The 16,332-nt window shown below is 38.2% G+C and overlaps 1 protein-coding gene across 5 annotated transcripts in view; it reads left to right on the forward strand.

Annotated features, from left to right (window-relative positions):
- MAPT (microtubule associated protein tau) overlaps positions 1-16,332 on the forward strand; it is a 165,365-nt gene that overhangs the window by 63,445 nt on the left and 85,588 nt on the right. For 4 of the 5 annotated variants that reach the window (XM_069076206.1, XM_069076209.1, XM_069076207.1 and 1 more), the window contains exon 2: positions 2,246-2,431. In XM_069076206.1, the coding sequence (XP_068932307.1) occupies positions 2,263-2,431 (169 nt within the window). In that variant the 5' untranslated portion in view covers positions 2,246-2,262. Of the gene's footprint in view, positions 1-2,035; positions 2,158-2,245; positions 2,432-16,332 lie in introns of those variants that run through there. The other variant, XM_069076205.1, reaches the window with a different exon arrangement.

Genomic DNA, 16,332 nt, shown 5'->3' on the forward strand with positions numbered 1-16,332 from the left:
GTGCAGTGAGTAAAGTGCCGGTGCCAGAGTCAGGAGGACCCGAGTCTGGTTCTGGCCTCAGACACTTAACACCCACACAAAAAAAAATAGCTGTGTAACCTTGGGCAAGTTCCTTAACCCCAGTTGCCCTCCAAAAAGCAAAAAAAAATGGCTTTCTAAGTAGGGAGTGAAATGGGATATGGAGGAATATATTTAGAAATAAAGGTGGAATAAGAGTAAGATATCAGGAAAAAAATACAATTATAAAAAGAAAACTTCATATCCTTTGTTGCTGTCCTTATTATTCATTTGTTCCTTTATGTCTGATTCTTCATGAACCTATGGACTACAGTACACTGGGCCATTCTATCCTCCACTACCTCCCAAAGTCTGTCCAAACTCATGTTTATTACTTCCATGACACTATGTATCCATTTCATCCTCTGCCATCCCCTTCTCCTTTTGCATTCAGTCTTTCCCAAAATCATGTCCTTTGTCATCGTCATTGTTGTTGTTCAGTTTAGTTGTGTCCAACTTTTTGTGATCCCATTTGGTTTTTCCTTGGCAGAGATACTGAAGTGGTTTGCCATTTCTCCAGTTTATTTGACAGATAAGGAAACTGAGGCAAACAGGGTTAAGTGACTTGTCCAGGGTCACAACTAGTGTCTGACGCCAGATTTGAACTCAAGAAGATGAATCTTTCTGACTCCAGGCTGACCTGGCTGCTCCGGCATATCCTTTAGTATACATCAATTGGTGGATGTCTCCTAAAGTTATAGATTCATGTCAATTCTCTGTAGGTTTTAGATGGTGATTTTAGCAGAGATGTTTAATGCAAAACAAATCCCAACCCATATCTTTTCTTATCATTCTTGCTGCATTAATTTTGTTTGTGCAATAGCATTTAAGTTTTATATAATCAAATTGCCTATTACTGCCATTTAAAATCTCATCTGTCTCATGTTCATTATCAATTCCTTCACAGTCCTCAGTTGTAAATAATGTAACCTAATTTCATCTCACTTTTTTTACAGTGTGACTCATTTAAATTGTTTATACACTTATAATTTGTTGTGGTATGTAGTATAAGATGCTGATAATAGGACTTTTTTGAAGAAAATAAGATAGATAATACATGAGATTAGGGAAAGTGTCAATACCTAATATTGGTATAGATACTGGACAACGAACAAAATGAAAATAGAAAAACTAAAAAGCTATGTAAAAATATGAGCCTCTTTCAATACTTTATCATGGCATGAAAGTAACTCTGCATTCCTAAACAGGTCCTGCATGGACCCCTTGGTAGATTGTGTGTCTGTTATGAGGACCAGCCTAAGTTTAAAAAGGTTCATGAACATTAACTTGGCCACAGGCTAATGAATTTTTCAACCTCAGTAACTTTCTGAGACCGTTCACTGAGTTACAGAAGGGTTATACTATCTTTCCCTCAAGGGTTCCATTCCATCTACTCTATGTGTATCTTATGTGTATCTGTACCTATTTATCTATGTATTGTATACCCTGTTATAATATAAACTCCTTGAGGGCAGGAACTGTTTCATTCTTTCATTTGTACACCCTTGTATTTGCCTGGTATGCTGCTTGGTATGTAGTAAGTGATTTATGAGTCCTTGTTGATGATTGATTGATTCATTCATTCATTAGTGTCAGAGGTGGGATTTGAACCTTGGTTATATCTAACAGGAAACATTTTTTTCCTGGCCTTTAAGAATGAAATGAGACCTATCTTTTTTGGCTGTTATGGGGAATAAAATACAAAGTATTAAATACAAAATAAAATACATTTTAAAGCAATACATAAGCCATTTAGTTTTAGCCTTCTGCATTTTCTTAATAAATGGGTACAGATCATGGAGAGGTCCCTAAAAACACTTTTTAAAATTTTTTTAAAAGGAGTCCTCATCCTCTAAGAGTTTGGGAGCCACTGGCATAAATTATTGGTAGTTACTCCTAATTAATTATTAACCTTAAAGAGAGAATACATTAAACAGTCTCATATAGAGAGTTAGAACAGGGGGCATGACCATAAGCAATGACCGATGGAAAGAGGGCTGAGCTGCCAGAGGATCCAGGAGGCCAGTGGGTGGTAGGCCCCTCATAGTGGGGGAATAGGCCCCTGCCTCGCTGCCCCACTGGAAGTGTCCGCTCTAGCAGGTAGTTTTCTTCAGACACCTATGAAGGCTCATGGTGTGACTGCTTTTTCTCTCCCTCACCCCCACTCCACCTTGCATTCTCTTCCCAGGCAACTCTCTAAACAGAATGGCTGAGCAAAGACCAAGCTTCAGCATGATGGAAGACCACACCGGGAACCAGCAGATCCATTCTGGAGAACCATTCCAGATAGGAGGCGAGAGAAAAGACATGCCTTCTCAAGGAGGTTATACTCTGCTGCAGGACAATGAAGATGACACGGGGCATGGCTTGAAAGGTCAGTAAATGAGAAAGCAGATCTTTGTGACCCTGTGGCACAAATTATCTGCCTTTTTCTTCTCTCTTCCATGAAAGCTTTCAGCCTGGCTCCTCCCACCCCCCCCAACCTTTCTGCTCTGTTTTAATTGTTTTCTAATTAATAAGAATTGACTTTCTTTGCCTTCTACATATTCCTACCCCTAACCCCCCCCAAAAAAAAACAAAAACAAAGTCCTTGTAACAAATATACATGCTGCTGTTCTTCATATCCATCATATTAATGAAGGTGACAAAAAGAGAAAATGACAAGTGCTGGAGGGGCTGTGGGAAAACAGGGACATTAATGCACTGTTGTTAAAGCTGTGAATTAATTGGTCCAGTGATTCTGGAAAGCAATTTGGACCTATGCCCCAAACAGTTACTAAACTGTGCATATTCTTTGACCTAGCAATACCACTACTAGGCATATACCCCAAAGAAATTAAAGAAAGAGGAAAAGGATACACAGGTACAAAAATATATCAGCTCTGGAAACTGAGGGAGTGATCATTAAATGTGGAATGGCTGTATCAATTAAGTTAATACAGTATAAATATAAATGCCATAAGAAATGATGAAAAGGGATCATTTCAGAGAAACCTAAGAAGAGTCATAGGAACTGATTCAAAGTGAAATGAGTAGAATGAGGAGAATATACAGTAACAAAAAGTAACTTGTATTTCATTACTACCTACCTTAGAGTATAATAAAACCTCACTAATTTAAACTAATAATTCTGACCTGGGTCTAAGGCTTGCTTTTGTTTAAAAAAGAAAAAAAGAGTCTAGCTGAGGAATGGGGCTTGAAAAGAATACAGAGATCCATTTAAACCAGGTAGGATAATTAAGTTATTTTTATCCCCTTCCATTCAAAAACTCATTTACTAAGTATCTGCTATGTGCCAATTCCAGCTGATGGCAGCTTTCATTTCTGGCATGTAAATTATTTTGGATCGGAACTGTGATTTTATTGGTATAGGAAATTCCATGTAGGGAACGCCCTCTGCAAGGTAGGTTGGAACCTACTTTGCAACTCAGTCCTATAAAGTTGTCCAAGGCACTGAGAGATTAAGTGACATGCCTAAACTTAGCTGGCCAATATTTGGCAATCAGCCAATCACCAGGCATTTAAGTGCCAGCTATGGTCAGTGTTGTACTAGGTGTTAGAGATACACATGTTCAGAATGAAACAGTCTGTACTCCCATTCTGATCCCATTCTAATATCAGACACAGGACTTGACCAGAGAGATTCCTGGCTCTAAAGCCACCTCTGTCTACTACAGCCTTACGGCTTCTAACATGTAAGATAACATGTACTAATGATAAATGTTTCTTATTTCTATGTGACCAGAATACATAGATGGCCTCGGAGTCAGGAAAACCTAACTTTAAATTTCACCTTTGACACTAGTCATTTGACCCTAAGTAAGTCACATAATCTCTGAGACTTGGTTTCTTCATTTGTAAACCTGAGCATACCTGTGGTACCAACAACACAGGGTTGTTTGTGAGCTAAACACTTTGCAAACTTTAAAGTACTGTATAGTTGTTATTACTATTCCTTAAAGTGGGCTCTTTTGAGCCTTCAGCTCGCCAATATGTATTGGAAAGTATGAAAAAATGTTCTCCTTGGGAGACTTACCCATTGTCTCCTATCCCTTCCTCTGCTAATTAGTTTTCAGCACCCTGCAAGGCACAGTTCTTTTCCTTATTTATTTTCTCCTATGTCATTCCCAAAGGGTCAGAAATGGATTGTATTTTAGGCTTTCATTATTTTAGTCTGGCTTTTCATCCCTCCCCATTTAGCAATTCCAGATGAATGAGGTTTTACTGTTTTTGGTTTTCTAATAGTGAAATACAAATACTTTGGTAACTCCTCCCCCTCCCACCCTCTCAACTCCCTTCCCAGAGGCCCATTCTAGATCAGAAATAACTTCCTTCCCAGGTTCTTCCTTCCCGAGGAATCCTTCCCAAGGGAATCGAGTTGTGCTACTCGGAACTGGTTTCCCTGAAAAGGCAGCTCATATGACCCTGAATGTGTTTGACCCTCTTCAGGATGCAGTACTACCTGCAATAAAAATCCTTGTTTGCTTACTATAAAATACTTTCCCAATAATGTCACATATGTGTGTGTGTGTGTATAAAGTTGAAAAGAAAAAGGAAAAAAAACCTCTACTTTTCTCTTCTCATGCTATTTTTTTGAATGGGATGCTACAGATAATTGCTGATGGTAATTAAGGCCCAAGAAGAGAATGGGGGTAATAGGCTGGAAATTAAGCAGTCTTTTCTGTGTTTATTCAAATGAGGCTTCCTGAAGGAAACAGTATTTACTGGGGCAGTCAGTCGTGCCTTGAACCTGTTAGTACCTTGTTCTCTTCTTAATGGGAGCAGACATCCTGTAAGGGGAAAGAAAAGAGCTATTTATTAGGGCTTTAACAAATAAAAAATAAAAAACCTTTCCCCAGCTTGATCAGTGGCTGCCTGTAGCAACTAGGAAGTGAGATGAGGTTGGATAAAGAAAGTGGTACAGTTGGAGTAGGGTGATTCTGAGAGAATTTCTCTCAAAGATTTCAGGACTCACCCTCACCTTCATAATGAAGATCAACCCAGGGCTCCTCAGGGACAGTCTGTTTGGCTAACATGGGTTTCTCACTTGCCCCAAGTTGTAGCTACTTCAGGATAAATGCTGGAACTTTACTAAATGCATGGGAGGAAATTGAGAATTTATATAAATAACATGAATTTTATAAAAGGAACATTTTTCTTTTTTGGATTTTTTTTTTGTTTGTGGGGTGGGATGGGCTGAAGGTACAGAGAGGTCCCAGACCCAGATAAATCTTAATGGTAATAATATTTCCTTCAATTATGATTTTTTAAAAACTAATATTTTATTTTTCCCAATTATATATAAAACTAATTTTTAACCATCATTTTTTTATAATTTTGAGTTCCAAATTCTCTTACCCTCCCACTCCTCCCCCCTCCCTAAGATGGCAAGAAGTTTGATTGATAAAGGTTATGTGCTTCTTGCAAAATATATTTCCGTATTAGTCATGTTATAAAAGAAAACACAGACCAAAAAAAAAAAAAACAAGAAAAATAAAGTTTAAAAAAAAACCCAGTATGCTTTGATCTGCATTCAGATTCTATTCCTTATGTCATGGTGGTTAGTATTTTTCATCACAAATCCTTCAGAATTGTCTTAGATCTTTGTATTGCTGAAAATAATTAAGTCAGTCACAGTAGGTCATTGTACAATGATCAATATTGTACAATGTATAATAGTATTGCTATTAACTGTGTACAGTGTTCTCCTGGTTCTGCTCCTTTTACTTTGCATCAGTTCATGTAATAGGTTTTTCTGAAAGCATCATGCTTGTCATTTCTTATAGCACAATAGTATTCCATCACAATCACACATCATAATTTGTTCAGTCATGATTGATATCCAATCAATTTCAATTCTTTGATGCTGCAAAAAAGAACTGCTATAAATATTTTTGGTCCTTTTCCTTTGTGGCGGGGGGATACAAACCTAGTAGTGATATTTATGGGTCAAAGGGTATGCACAATTTTGTAGTCCTTTGGACCTAGGTTTTTTTTATCCCCACATTTCAATTTATTTATTTTAGTTTTCAAAATTTACTTCCACAAGATATTAAGTTACAAATGGTCTCCCCATCTCTCCCCTCCCCCCACCCCATGACAGTATATATTCTGATTACCCCTTCTCCCAATCTGCCCTCCTTTTTATCACCCCCCCCCTTCTTTTATCCCCTTTCCCTTCTACCCTTCTATTTTCCTGTAGGGTAAGCTAGATTTCTATACCTTGTTGCCTTTGTATCTTATTTCCCAGTTGCATGTAAAAACAATTTTTAACGTTCATTTTTTAAAACTTTCTTGAGTTCTTAATTCTCTCCCTTCCTCCTTTCCTACCCACCCTCATTGGGAGGGTAAGCAATTCGATATAGGTTGTACATGTATAGTCATGCAAAATACTTCCATAATAGTCATGTTGTGAAGACTAACTATATTTCCCTCCATCCTATCCTACCCCCCCCATTTTATTCTATTCTCTTCTTTGACCCTGTCCCTCCTCAGAAGTGTTTGCTTCTGATTACCCCTTGCCCCAATCTGTTCTCCCTTTTATCACCCACCTCTTATCCCCTTCCCCCCTACTTTCCTGTAGGGTAAGATAGATTTCCATACCCAATTGAATGTGTAATGTTATTCCCTCCTCAAGCCAAATCCAACGAGAGTAAGGTTCACTCATTCCTTCTCACCTCCTACCTCTTCTCTTCCACTGTACAAGCTTTTTCTTGACACTTTTATGTGAGCTAATTTACCCCATTCTACCTCTCCCTTTCTCCTTCTCCCAGTACATTCCTCTCTCTCACCCCTTAATTTTATTTTTTAGATATCATCCCTTCATATTTAGTTCACTCTGTGTCTTACTACCCTAATAATGAGAAAGGTCTCATGAGTTACAAGTATCATCTTTCCATATAGAAATGTAAACAGTTCAACTTTAATAAGTCTCTTATGGTTTCTCTTTCCTGTTTACCTTTTCATGCTTTTCTTGAGTCTTGTATTTGAAAGTAGATTTTTCTGTTTAGCTCTAACTTTTTAAGAATGCATTGAATTCGTCTATGTCATTGAATATCAATTTTCCCCCTCATTGATTACACTCAATTTTTCTGGGTAGGTGATTCCTTGTTTTAATTCTGGCTCCTTTGACCTCCAGAATATCATATTCCAAGCTTTCTGATCCTTTAAGTAGAAGGCGCTAAATCTTGTGTTATCCTGATTGTGTTTCTACAATACTTAAATTGTTTCTTTCTGGTTGCTTGCAACATTTTCTCCTTGATCTGGGAACTCTGGAATTTGGCTATAATATTCCTGGGAGTTTTCCTTTTGGGATCTCTTTCAGGAGGTCATCAGTGGATTCTTTCAATTTCTGTTTTCCCCTCTGGTTCTAGAATATCAGGGCAATTTTCCTTGGTAATTTCTTGAAAGATAATTTCTAGGCTCTTTCTTTGTTTTTGATCATGGCTTTCAGGTAGTCCCATAATTTTAAAATGATCTCTACTGGATCTATTTTCCAGGTCAGCTTGTTTTTCCAATGAGATATTTACATTAACTTCTATTTTTTCATTCTTTTGGTTTTGTTTTATAATTTCTTGATTTCTCAGAGTCATTAGCTTCCATTTGCTCCATTCTAATTTTTAAGGAATTATTTTCTTCAGTGATCTTTTGAACCTTTTTTTCCATTTGACCAATTCTGCTTTTTAAGTCATTCTTCTCCTCATTGGCCTCCTTTGCCATTTGGCCTAGTCTGTTTTTTAAGGTATTGTTTTCTTTAGTGTTTTTTGGGGGTCTCCTTTAGCAAACTCATTTTTTCATTATTTTCTTGTATCACTATCATTTCTCTTCCCAATTTTTCCTCCACTTCTCTTACTTGATTTTCAAAATCCTTTTTGAGCTCTTCCATGGCCTATGATAAATTCATGTTTTTCTTGGTAGCTTTGGATAAAGGAGCTTTGACTTTGTTGTCTTCTTCTGAGTGTATGTTTTGATCTTCTTTGTCACAAAGTAAGATTCTATAGTCTGACTTTTTTCCCACTGTTTACTCATTTTCCCAGCCAGTTACTTTACCTTTTAACTTTTTGTTAAGGTAGGGCTCAGCTTCCAGTGTGGAAGGTTCACTATCCCAAGCATTAGGGGGTTTGTGCAACTGTTTTCAGAGATATTTCTAGGGACCTGTAAGTTTTCAGTTCTTCTAAAGTGGTGTAATCTAAGGAGAGGTGTTTGCTCCTCTCCTGGCCTGTGCTCTGATCAGTTAGTGACTGCAAGCATCCTTTTCTGCCCTAGAACTGTGAGTAGAGGAGTCTTCTCCTCTGCTGCCACAAGCTCTGCTATACCACTGCTCCTCCTCGCCCCAGGACTGTGACCCAGATCCAAGTATGGGGAAAGCAGCAAAAACCTGCCTCAGTGTCAGCAAAGAGATCCTTGTAATCTCCTGATCAGTTGTTCAATCTGTTACCATCTGTGGGCTGAGAGTTCTGGAAGCAGTGACTGCTGCTGCAAGTGCCCCCTCAGGGCTGTGCTATGGCCAGGGCTGGTCTGCACTTCTCCCTCACCCAAGTTGGACAGACCTTTCTCACTGACTGTCTAATTTGTCTTTGGCATTTGGGAGTTGAGAAGTCTGGAACCTGCCTCAGCTGCCAGTGAGTCCCCTGAGGCCTGCTCCAGGTTTGCTAGGGGGCCCAGTCTGTTCCACTGTGCTGCACTGCGCTTCTCTTCCAGCCAGGTGCAACAAAACTTTCCCTTTGACTATTCAGATTGCCTTAGGCTAGAAAAGTGTTTCACTTTGTCTTTTTGTGAGTTCTGTTGCTCCAGAATTTGTTTAGACTCATTTTTACAGGTATTTGGAGGGCCTTGGGGGAGATCTCAAGCAAGCCCCTGCTTTTACTCTAGCATCTTGGCTCTGCCTCTGCACCTAGCTCTACATTGCTCTCCAGCATGGTTGGATCAGTTCACAGCTCCACCAAGAGTGCATTAGTATCTCAATTTTCCCACATCCCTTCCAACATTTATCATTTTCTTTTTTTGTCTTATTAGTTAATGTGTTAAGTGTGAGGTAGTACCTCAGAGTTCTCTTAATTTGTCTTTCTTTAATCATTAGTGATCCTAGGATTATAGATAGCTTTGATTTCTTCATCTGAAAATTGTCTGTTCTTATCCTTTTGCCATTTATCAATTAGGGAATATCTCAGATTCAGATAAATTTGACTTTGTTCTCTATAAATTTGAGAGTTAAGGCCTTCCTCGGAGAAACTTGGTATAAACCCCCTCACCCCCACCCAGTTTTCTCAACTACAAATTAAAAAAAACTTCTGAAAAGGATTCATCCATGGGTTCCATACCACACACAAAAAAAGTTAAGAACTCCAACTTTAGTGAATTTAGTGCTTTAGTGAACTCTACAGGCTATCTCACTTGGAGCTTAGGATGTAATAATAATAACTATTGAGCTTCTTCATCCATGGTCTTAAAAATTGTTGGTTTTATTAATTTTTAGTCCAAAGAAAAGAGTCATATAATGAAGTACTATAAGAAATGTAGCAATAGAACATTTTCCCAATAAACCTAGGACATACTATCCCACAAATACACACACACACACACACACCCTTGAAGGAAGCTTTGGGGATCCTCAGAGCCACCAATAAATGATGGTACTCCTTATTATCTTTATACAGCAAAGACTTTCCTCATAATGGTATTTTTTTTTATTTTTTTTTTTAAAGCAATCAGGGTTAAGTAACTTGCTCAAGGTTACACGGCCAGTTATTTCTGGGTGTGGTGCTAAGTATCTGAGCCCGGATTTGATCCAGGTCATCCCAACACTGGAGCTGGTGCTCTTACTCGCTGAGCCACCTGGCCGCCCCTAAGTAATTGGGGTTAAGTAACTTGCTCAAGGTTACACAGCCAGGTGTTTCTGGGTGGGTGCTAAGTGTCCGAGCCTGGATTCGATCCCCAGGTCATCCCAACACTGGATTCAGTGCTCTTACTCGCTGTGCTACCTGGCTTGCGATGGTATTTTTTATCCATGAAGATTTTGGCTTACAGTTTCATGGGCCCATTTCCACCATTGTACAGCAACCTCTCCCCCTTTGCCATCCTCCCCACACACATACAGGGTAAAGACTAAGCATTCCTTCTAGAAGGTTGTTTACAGTCAGCAGTCTGCTTGGAAATAGACTTTGACCAAGGCTGAGACTAACTAACTGGAAGGCTTGGACAAGTGAATAGTGGTACCCATTTTCTTAGTGGAGAATAAACATATCTTTTAAATTTGGTTTCCTGACAATGAATTTTAAATTTCATTTTTCCCTTTTTACATAAAAACCTCCAAGCTTAGCTTTTATTAAGAGATCACCTTCATAGTGTCTCAATCTGACAGTGACCTTTAGACTTGCTTCTAAGTAAAGCTGTTACTGCATATAATGTTCTTTTGGTTCTCCTCATTTCACTCTTCATTATTTCGTGCAGGTCTTTCAATGTATTTTTCCTAAAATCAACCAGCTAATCATTTCTTACAGTGCAATAGTATTTCATCACAATCATATACCACAACTTGTTCAGCCTTCCCCAATTGATGACCATTCCCCTCAACTTCCAGTTCTTTGCCAACCACAAAGAGAGCTGCTATAAATATTTTAGAACATATAGATTCATTTCCTTTTTCCCTGTTTACCTTGGGAAACAGACGTTAGGAAATAGAGATAGCTGGGCCAAAAGGTTTGCTCATTTTTATAACTCTTTGGGCATAATTCCAAATTGTTCTACAAAATGGTTGGAGTAGTTTACAGCCCTCAACAGTGTATTAGTGTCCCACTTTTCCCACATCCCCTACAACATCTGTCATTTTTCTCTTCTGTCATTTTAGCCAAACTGGTAGTTATGAGATATTTCAAAGTTGTTTTTATTTGCATTTCTCTAATCAATAATGATTTAGAGCATTTTTTCATATGACTATATGTAACTGATTTTTTCATCCAAAAACTGCCTGTTCATATCCTTTGATGGGGAAATGAGTCACATTGTTATAAATAAGACAACATTCTCTGTATATTTGAGATGTGAGACCTTTATCTGAGAAACTATCCATAAAATTTTTTTCCCCAGTTTTTTGCTTTCCTTCTAATCTTGACTAGATTTGTTTTATCTATGCAGGTTACAAAAGTCTTAAATGATAAGGAAGAGACCATGATATGGGACAGTGAATCTCTAAGTGTGGTCTCTGGGGTCCGAAGACCCCTTTAGGGGGTCCTCAAGATCAAAACTATTTTCATAATACTAAAATATTTACCTATTAAAATATTCCTCCTTTTCCCAAATACATATCTTTGTGAGGCCAGATTTTCTTCACATATTTCAACCAGAACAACATATTACAACATTGAATGCAGAAGTAGATATGAGAATCCACCTTGTTCTTTATTAAGCCAGATATTTAAAAGATTTGCAAAAATACGTAAAACAGTGCCACTCTTTTCACTAAATTTTTTTGTTTTGGAACATAATCATTTTCATTAAAATGTTATTTGTGTTGACATGTAACGTGGATGTATTATTGTTATTTTAAATGAATAATAAACACTTCAAATGTTCTTCGTTTTAATTTTTAATATAGCAAATATCTATAGCTATCCAGGGTATGCTGGCAAATGTTTACTAACCAGCTGAGGGGGAGGGCAATTTTGACACACTTTAAGTTTAATCTGCATAATATTAGCATTTTCTCCATCACTTTCTTAAGTTTAAACAATCTATAAAACGATAAATCAAGCCCTGATTTGTAGTGTTTGCCAGTTTCTGACATGTGAATTTAACAATTGGTTGAACTGTTTTGAGTCACATCCAGCGCACTTCTCGATATAATGGACATAAACAAAGACTCATTGGGGGGCCCTCAATAATTTTTAAGAATGTAAAGAGGTCCCTAGACCAAAAAGTTTAAGAATAGGGCTTCAGTGAAAGGAACAAATAGAGAATGAGTCTAAAAGAAGCAAAACTGACTCTAGGTGAAGTGAAGGCCAGAAGTGAATTGAAAGGCTAGTTTTAGTCTCCTTTCTCAGAATATCCATGATATGATGGGTTAACCCATGGGATGATCAACTTGGGCCCAGAGGAGAAAGGAGGGTTAAGGAGAGAAAGAGAGTATTTCAACCTTTATTATATTTAGCTTCAGCTGACCATGAGGGACAACCAGTCTAAGATGTCAAGACGGAAAGCTACATGGCAAGTGACTAATCTGAGGCATCAGCTTCAGGGCTGACCAGTAGGTGCATAAAGAGCATAATTGCATTAATGAGACAGGATGACAGTATCAAGTATCTTTGTGATACCAGGCGACCTTGGCAAGTCGCTTTCCCTCTATGGACCCGTTTCCCCATTTCTTAAATAAGGAAATTGGTCTAGGTCAGGGATTAGCAACCATGACCTTGGTAGCTTCTTATGATTCCTTCAGCGCATGTATGTGGGTCTTCTCCAAATAAATTAAGGAGTCTGTATGTCAATAAACAAGAAAACTATGAGAGATGAATTGCTTAGCTTTTAGAAATGAATCTAACTAGAGCCTAAAGTTCTTTTTTTTGTAATATTTAATTTTTCCCCAAGTACATGTAAACAACAATTTTTAACATTTGTTTTTAAAACTTTGAATTCCAAATTCTCTCCCTCCCTCCCCACCCCAACCCCTCATTTCGAAGGCAAGCATTCCATATAGGTTATACATGTGTAGTAATGTAAAACATATCCATAAAAGTCATGTTGTAAAAGAAAACAGGGATTTAAAAAACACAAGGAAAATAAAGTGGAAAAAAAAAACCAAAAGTTGCTTCACTCCGTATTCATACACCATCAGTTCTTTCTCTGAGGACGGGGGAAGCATTTTTCATCCTAAGCTCTTCAGAGTTGTCATGGATCTTTGTATTGCTGAGAATAATTAAGTCATTCGCAGCTGATCATGCTACAGTATTGCTGATACTGTGTACCCATTACATTTCACTTTACTTCAACCCTTGTAAGTCTTTCTAGGTTTTTCTGAGAGCATCCTGCCCATCATACAATAGTATTCCATCACAATTACATACCACAGTTTATTCAGCCATTCCCCAATTGGTGTCCATCCCCTCAGTTTTGCATTCTATACCCCCAGAAAAGAGCTGCTATAAATAGTTTTTGTACATATGTGTCCTTTTCCTTTTTGTTCTTTCTCTCCTTTGGGATAGAGACCTAGTAGTGGTATTGCTAGGTCAAAGGATCTGAATAGTTTTATAGCCTCTTGGGCATAGTTCCAGACTGCTCTATAGAATAGTTTAATCAATTTCACAACTCTGACAACAGTACATTAATGTTTCATTTTTCCCATATCCCCTGCAACATTTGTCATTTACCTTTTCTGTTCTGTTATATAATCTAATAGATATTAGGTAGTACCTCAGAATTGTTTTAACTTGCATTTCTCTGGTCAATAGTGAGTTAGAATATTTTTTCAGGGGGAGGCTGGGTGGTGCAGTGAATAGAACACCGTCCCTGCCTCAGACACTTAACACTTACTAGCCATGTGACCTTGGGCAAGTCACTTAACCACAACTGCCCTGCCTTTCGCCCTCCAAAAAGAAAAAAAAGAATATTTTTTCATATGTCTAAAGATACCTTTAATTACTTCATCTGAAAACTAATTATGTCTTTTGATCATCTATCAGTTAGGGAATATCATTTATCAATTAGGGAATGAGCCTAAAATTCTTATGTTCTGTACATACACACTTACATATGTACAGACACACAACACACACAGAGTACCCCCACTGGACTACCTTGCCTGGGTCTCTTCATAATCCTTGTCTTCATATATCAGAATTTCCTCTTCTCCACCCCATACCCTTAAGACTTGCTGCCATGCATCCTCCTTCCTCTTACCCTTTTTCCTCCTCTCCTTTCCTCATCCCTTCAGGATCAGGTGCTCTCTTACTTTCCAGGGAGATACCTCAGCACCTGACCCCCATAATTCCCACGTGTATGTATGATATAAAGATGAGCTCCCACAGATGTGAATGATGTGCACTGGTGCTTTAATGTTTTGGTTATCTCAGTGTGTCTGTCTTTTTTATGTGTATTTCTTGTCTCTCTCTATCAGATGGCAAGATCCTTAAGAATAGTGAGTCCTGTCTCCCAGTTACTTTGTGTGACCTCACAGTGCCTAGTGTACAGTTCTCTGAGCAGTGAGCATTCATTAAATTAAATGTCTCTTCTCTTTAGAACTTTGTCTAGCTTAGGACTGGGATGCTTGGGGCGTATATTGATACCTGGATGAAACTGTCTGTGCTGATTCGCAGTGGCAGGGCCTCATGGAGGAGAGGAAAACATTCAAGTGGGTGATTTCCTAACTTCAGCAAACCTAGCATCTTAGTTTACAAAGATCACTGGGAGTAGGGGTGAAAATGCTAACAAAATGTGTTCACATATGCACTCTCTACCAAGCATCCCAAAATGCTTTTCACAGTTAATGATCCTCTATTGAAAAAAAGTATGGAGGATTCAGAGTTAAAGAAAACAGAAGGCTAAACATAAACATAATACATTTCAGAAATATACCCTGTGTAAGAGCCATGATCACCTTCCAGGAAAAGCAATCAACTACCCGCATCTCTTTTGCTTATCAGCCTTCTTTAGTTAAATGAGCTGAAATAAAGCTTTTTATCTGCAGTTATTTGCAACTGGCAAATTTGGGTATCAGGTTTCTGTTTAGCCTTCTGTTCTTAAAGTTACTATTTTGTTAAAGTAACTACTTCTGCCTTATTTAGGATTTGGGTAACTCCTTTTTGGATTTTTAATGCAACATCATTGCAATTTTTAACCCATGTCCCCATAATACTCACTTATAGTCTCCAAACTTCAAGGAATGAAGAACTTCTAAAAATAGAGACCAAGTGTTGTTGTTCAGTTGTGTCCAACTCTTCATGACCCCATTTGGGATTTTCTTGGCAAAGATACTGGAGTGGTTTGCCATTTCCTTCTCCAGATCATTTTGCAGGTGGGGAAACAAGGCAGACAGGGTAAAGTGACTTGCCAAGGGTCACTCAGCTAGTTACTATCTAAGGCCAGATTTGAACTCTGACTCCAGGCCCAGCACGCTCTCCACTCTCTCCATTTCAGTGCCCCATAGAGACCTACTAGATGAAATCAAAATCATGTGAGAACACGATATGGTGTATCTCATCCCTCTATTCTTTTTTACTGCTGGAATGGCCCCCAGGCAGCTTTTAGTAAGCCTGCAGAAGCTGTTTAAATCCCCGTTAACAAAAGTTCAGTTAACAAAAAGTAGTTAATTGATCAACCTGTACAGTAGACCTCAGAACATAAAATATAAAAGAGTAGCAGGATAAGTGACTTGCTCCTAGAATGTTTCTATCTGAAACCCATTTTTTAAAAAGAACAAGATGATCATTTTTATTAGATCTCTAATTTCATTGGTGTAAAAAACTCCCTATAAGAACCTCCAAGCAGATCACCACCTGGAGAGTTTCCAAGAACAACAATGACAACAGTAACAGTGACAACAAGGACGACAACGTTGATAATAGCTGACGTTTACAAAGCACAGTATTTCTCAGACTGTGCTTCAAGAAAAGATGAATCGCCCTAAGTTTATTTTTTTTATGAACTTTATGTTTGTTGATGGGCGTTTAGAAAATTTTATTACAAAAGATCTGCCAAGGTTTTGTTTAAAATGAGTTTTTTTCACTTTGGAAAAGTTTGAGAATCAATGCTACAGTACTTTAAAGCTTGCAAAGCCTCTAGGCTTTTGTCCACCTGGACCAACTGCTGGCTAATTGCCAACCCCAGGTTCCTCATCTATAAAATGAGGGGCTTTGTGATTTTAGGACTATTAGCAAAGTGAAAACATATTTTCATACCTACTTTTGCTTCCACTGAGGCTCAATAAATAATCCTCGATGCATTTGGACCATTAATTAAGGCAGAAGTTTTTACTTGAAGTATTAGCCTTGGAATAGGAAGTGTAAACAGAAGCCCAATATGATGCACCACATGAATCTGCTGATTGTTCTGGCTGCCCTCACTAGATCTCGATATCCCTTACCTTTTCTTAGACATCCTGACATCGGGCTTCAGCATTCACAGGTGAGTCCTGCAATATCACAGCTGGGCATTTTTCTTTTCAGGATTGTATTGTAGCATTTCATCCACTTGCATGAGATGTGGGTTGTCAGATTCTAAAATCTTCGCCTGTGCGTGTTCTCACACACACACACACACACACACACACACACACACACACACACACAC

This window comes from Petaurus breviceps, unplaced genomic scaffold (genome assembly GCF_028583685.1).
Source record: "Petaurus breviceps papuanus isolate PSGF00001 unplaced genomic scaffold, PetGlider_PUasm1.0 90925, whole genome shotgun sequence".
NCBI classification, from domain to species: domain Eukaryota; kingdom Metazoa; phylum Chordata; class Mammalia; order Diprotodontia; family Petauridae; genus Petaurus; species Petaurus breviceps.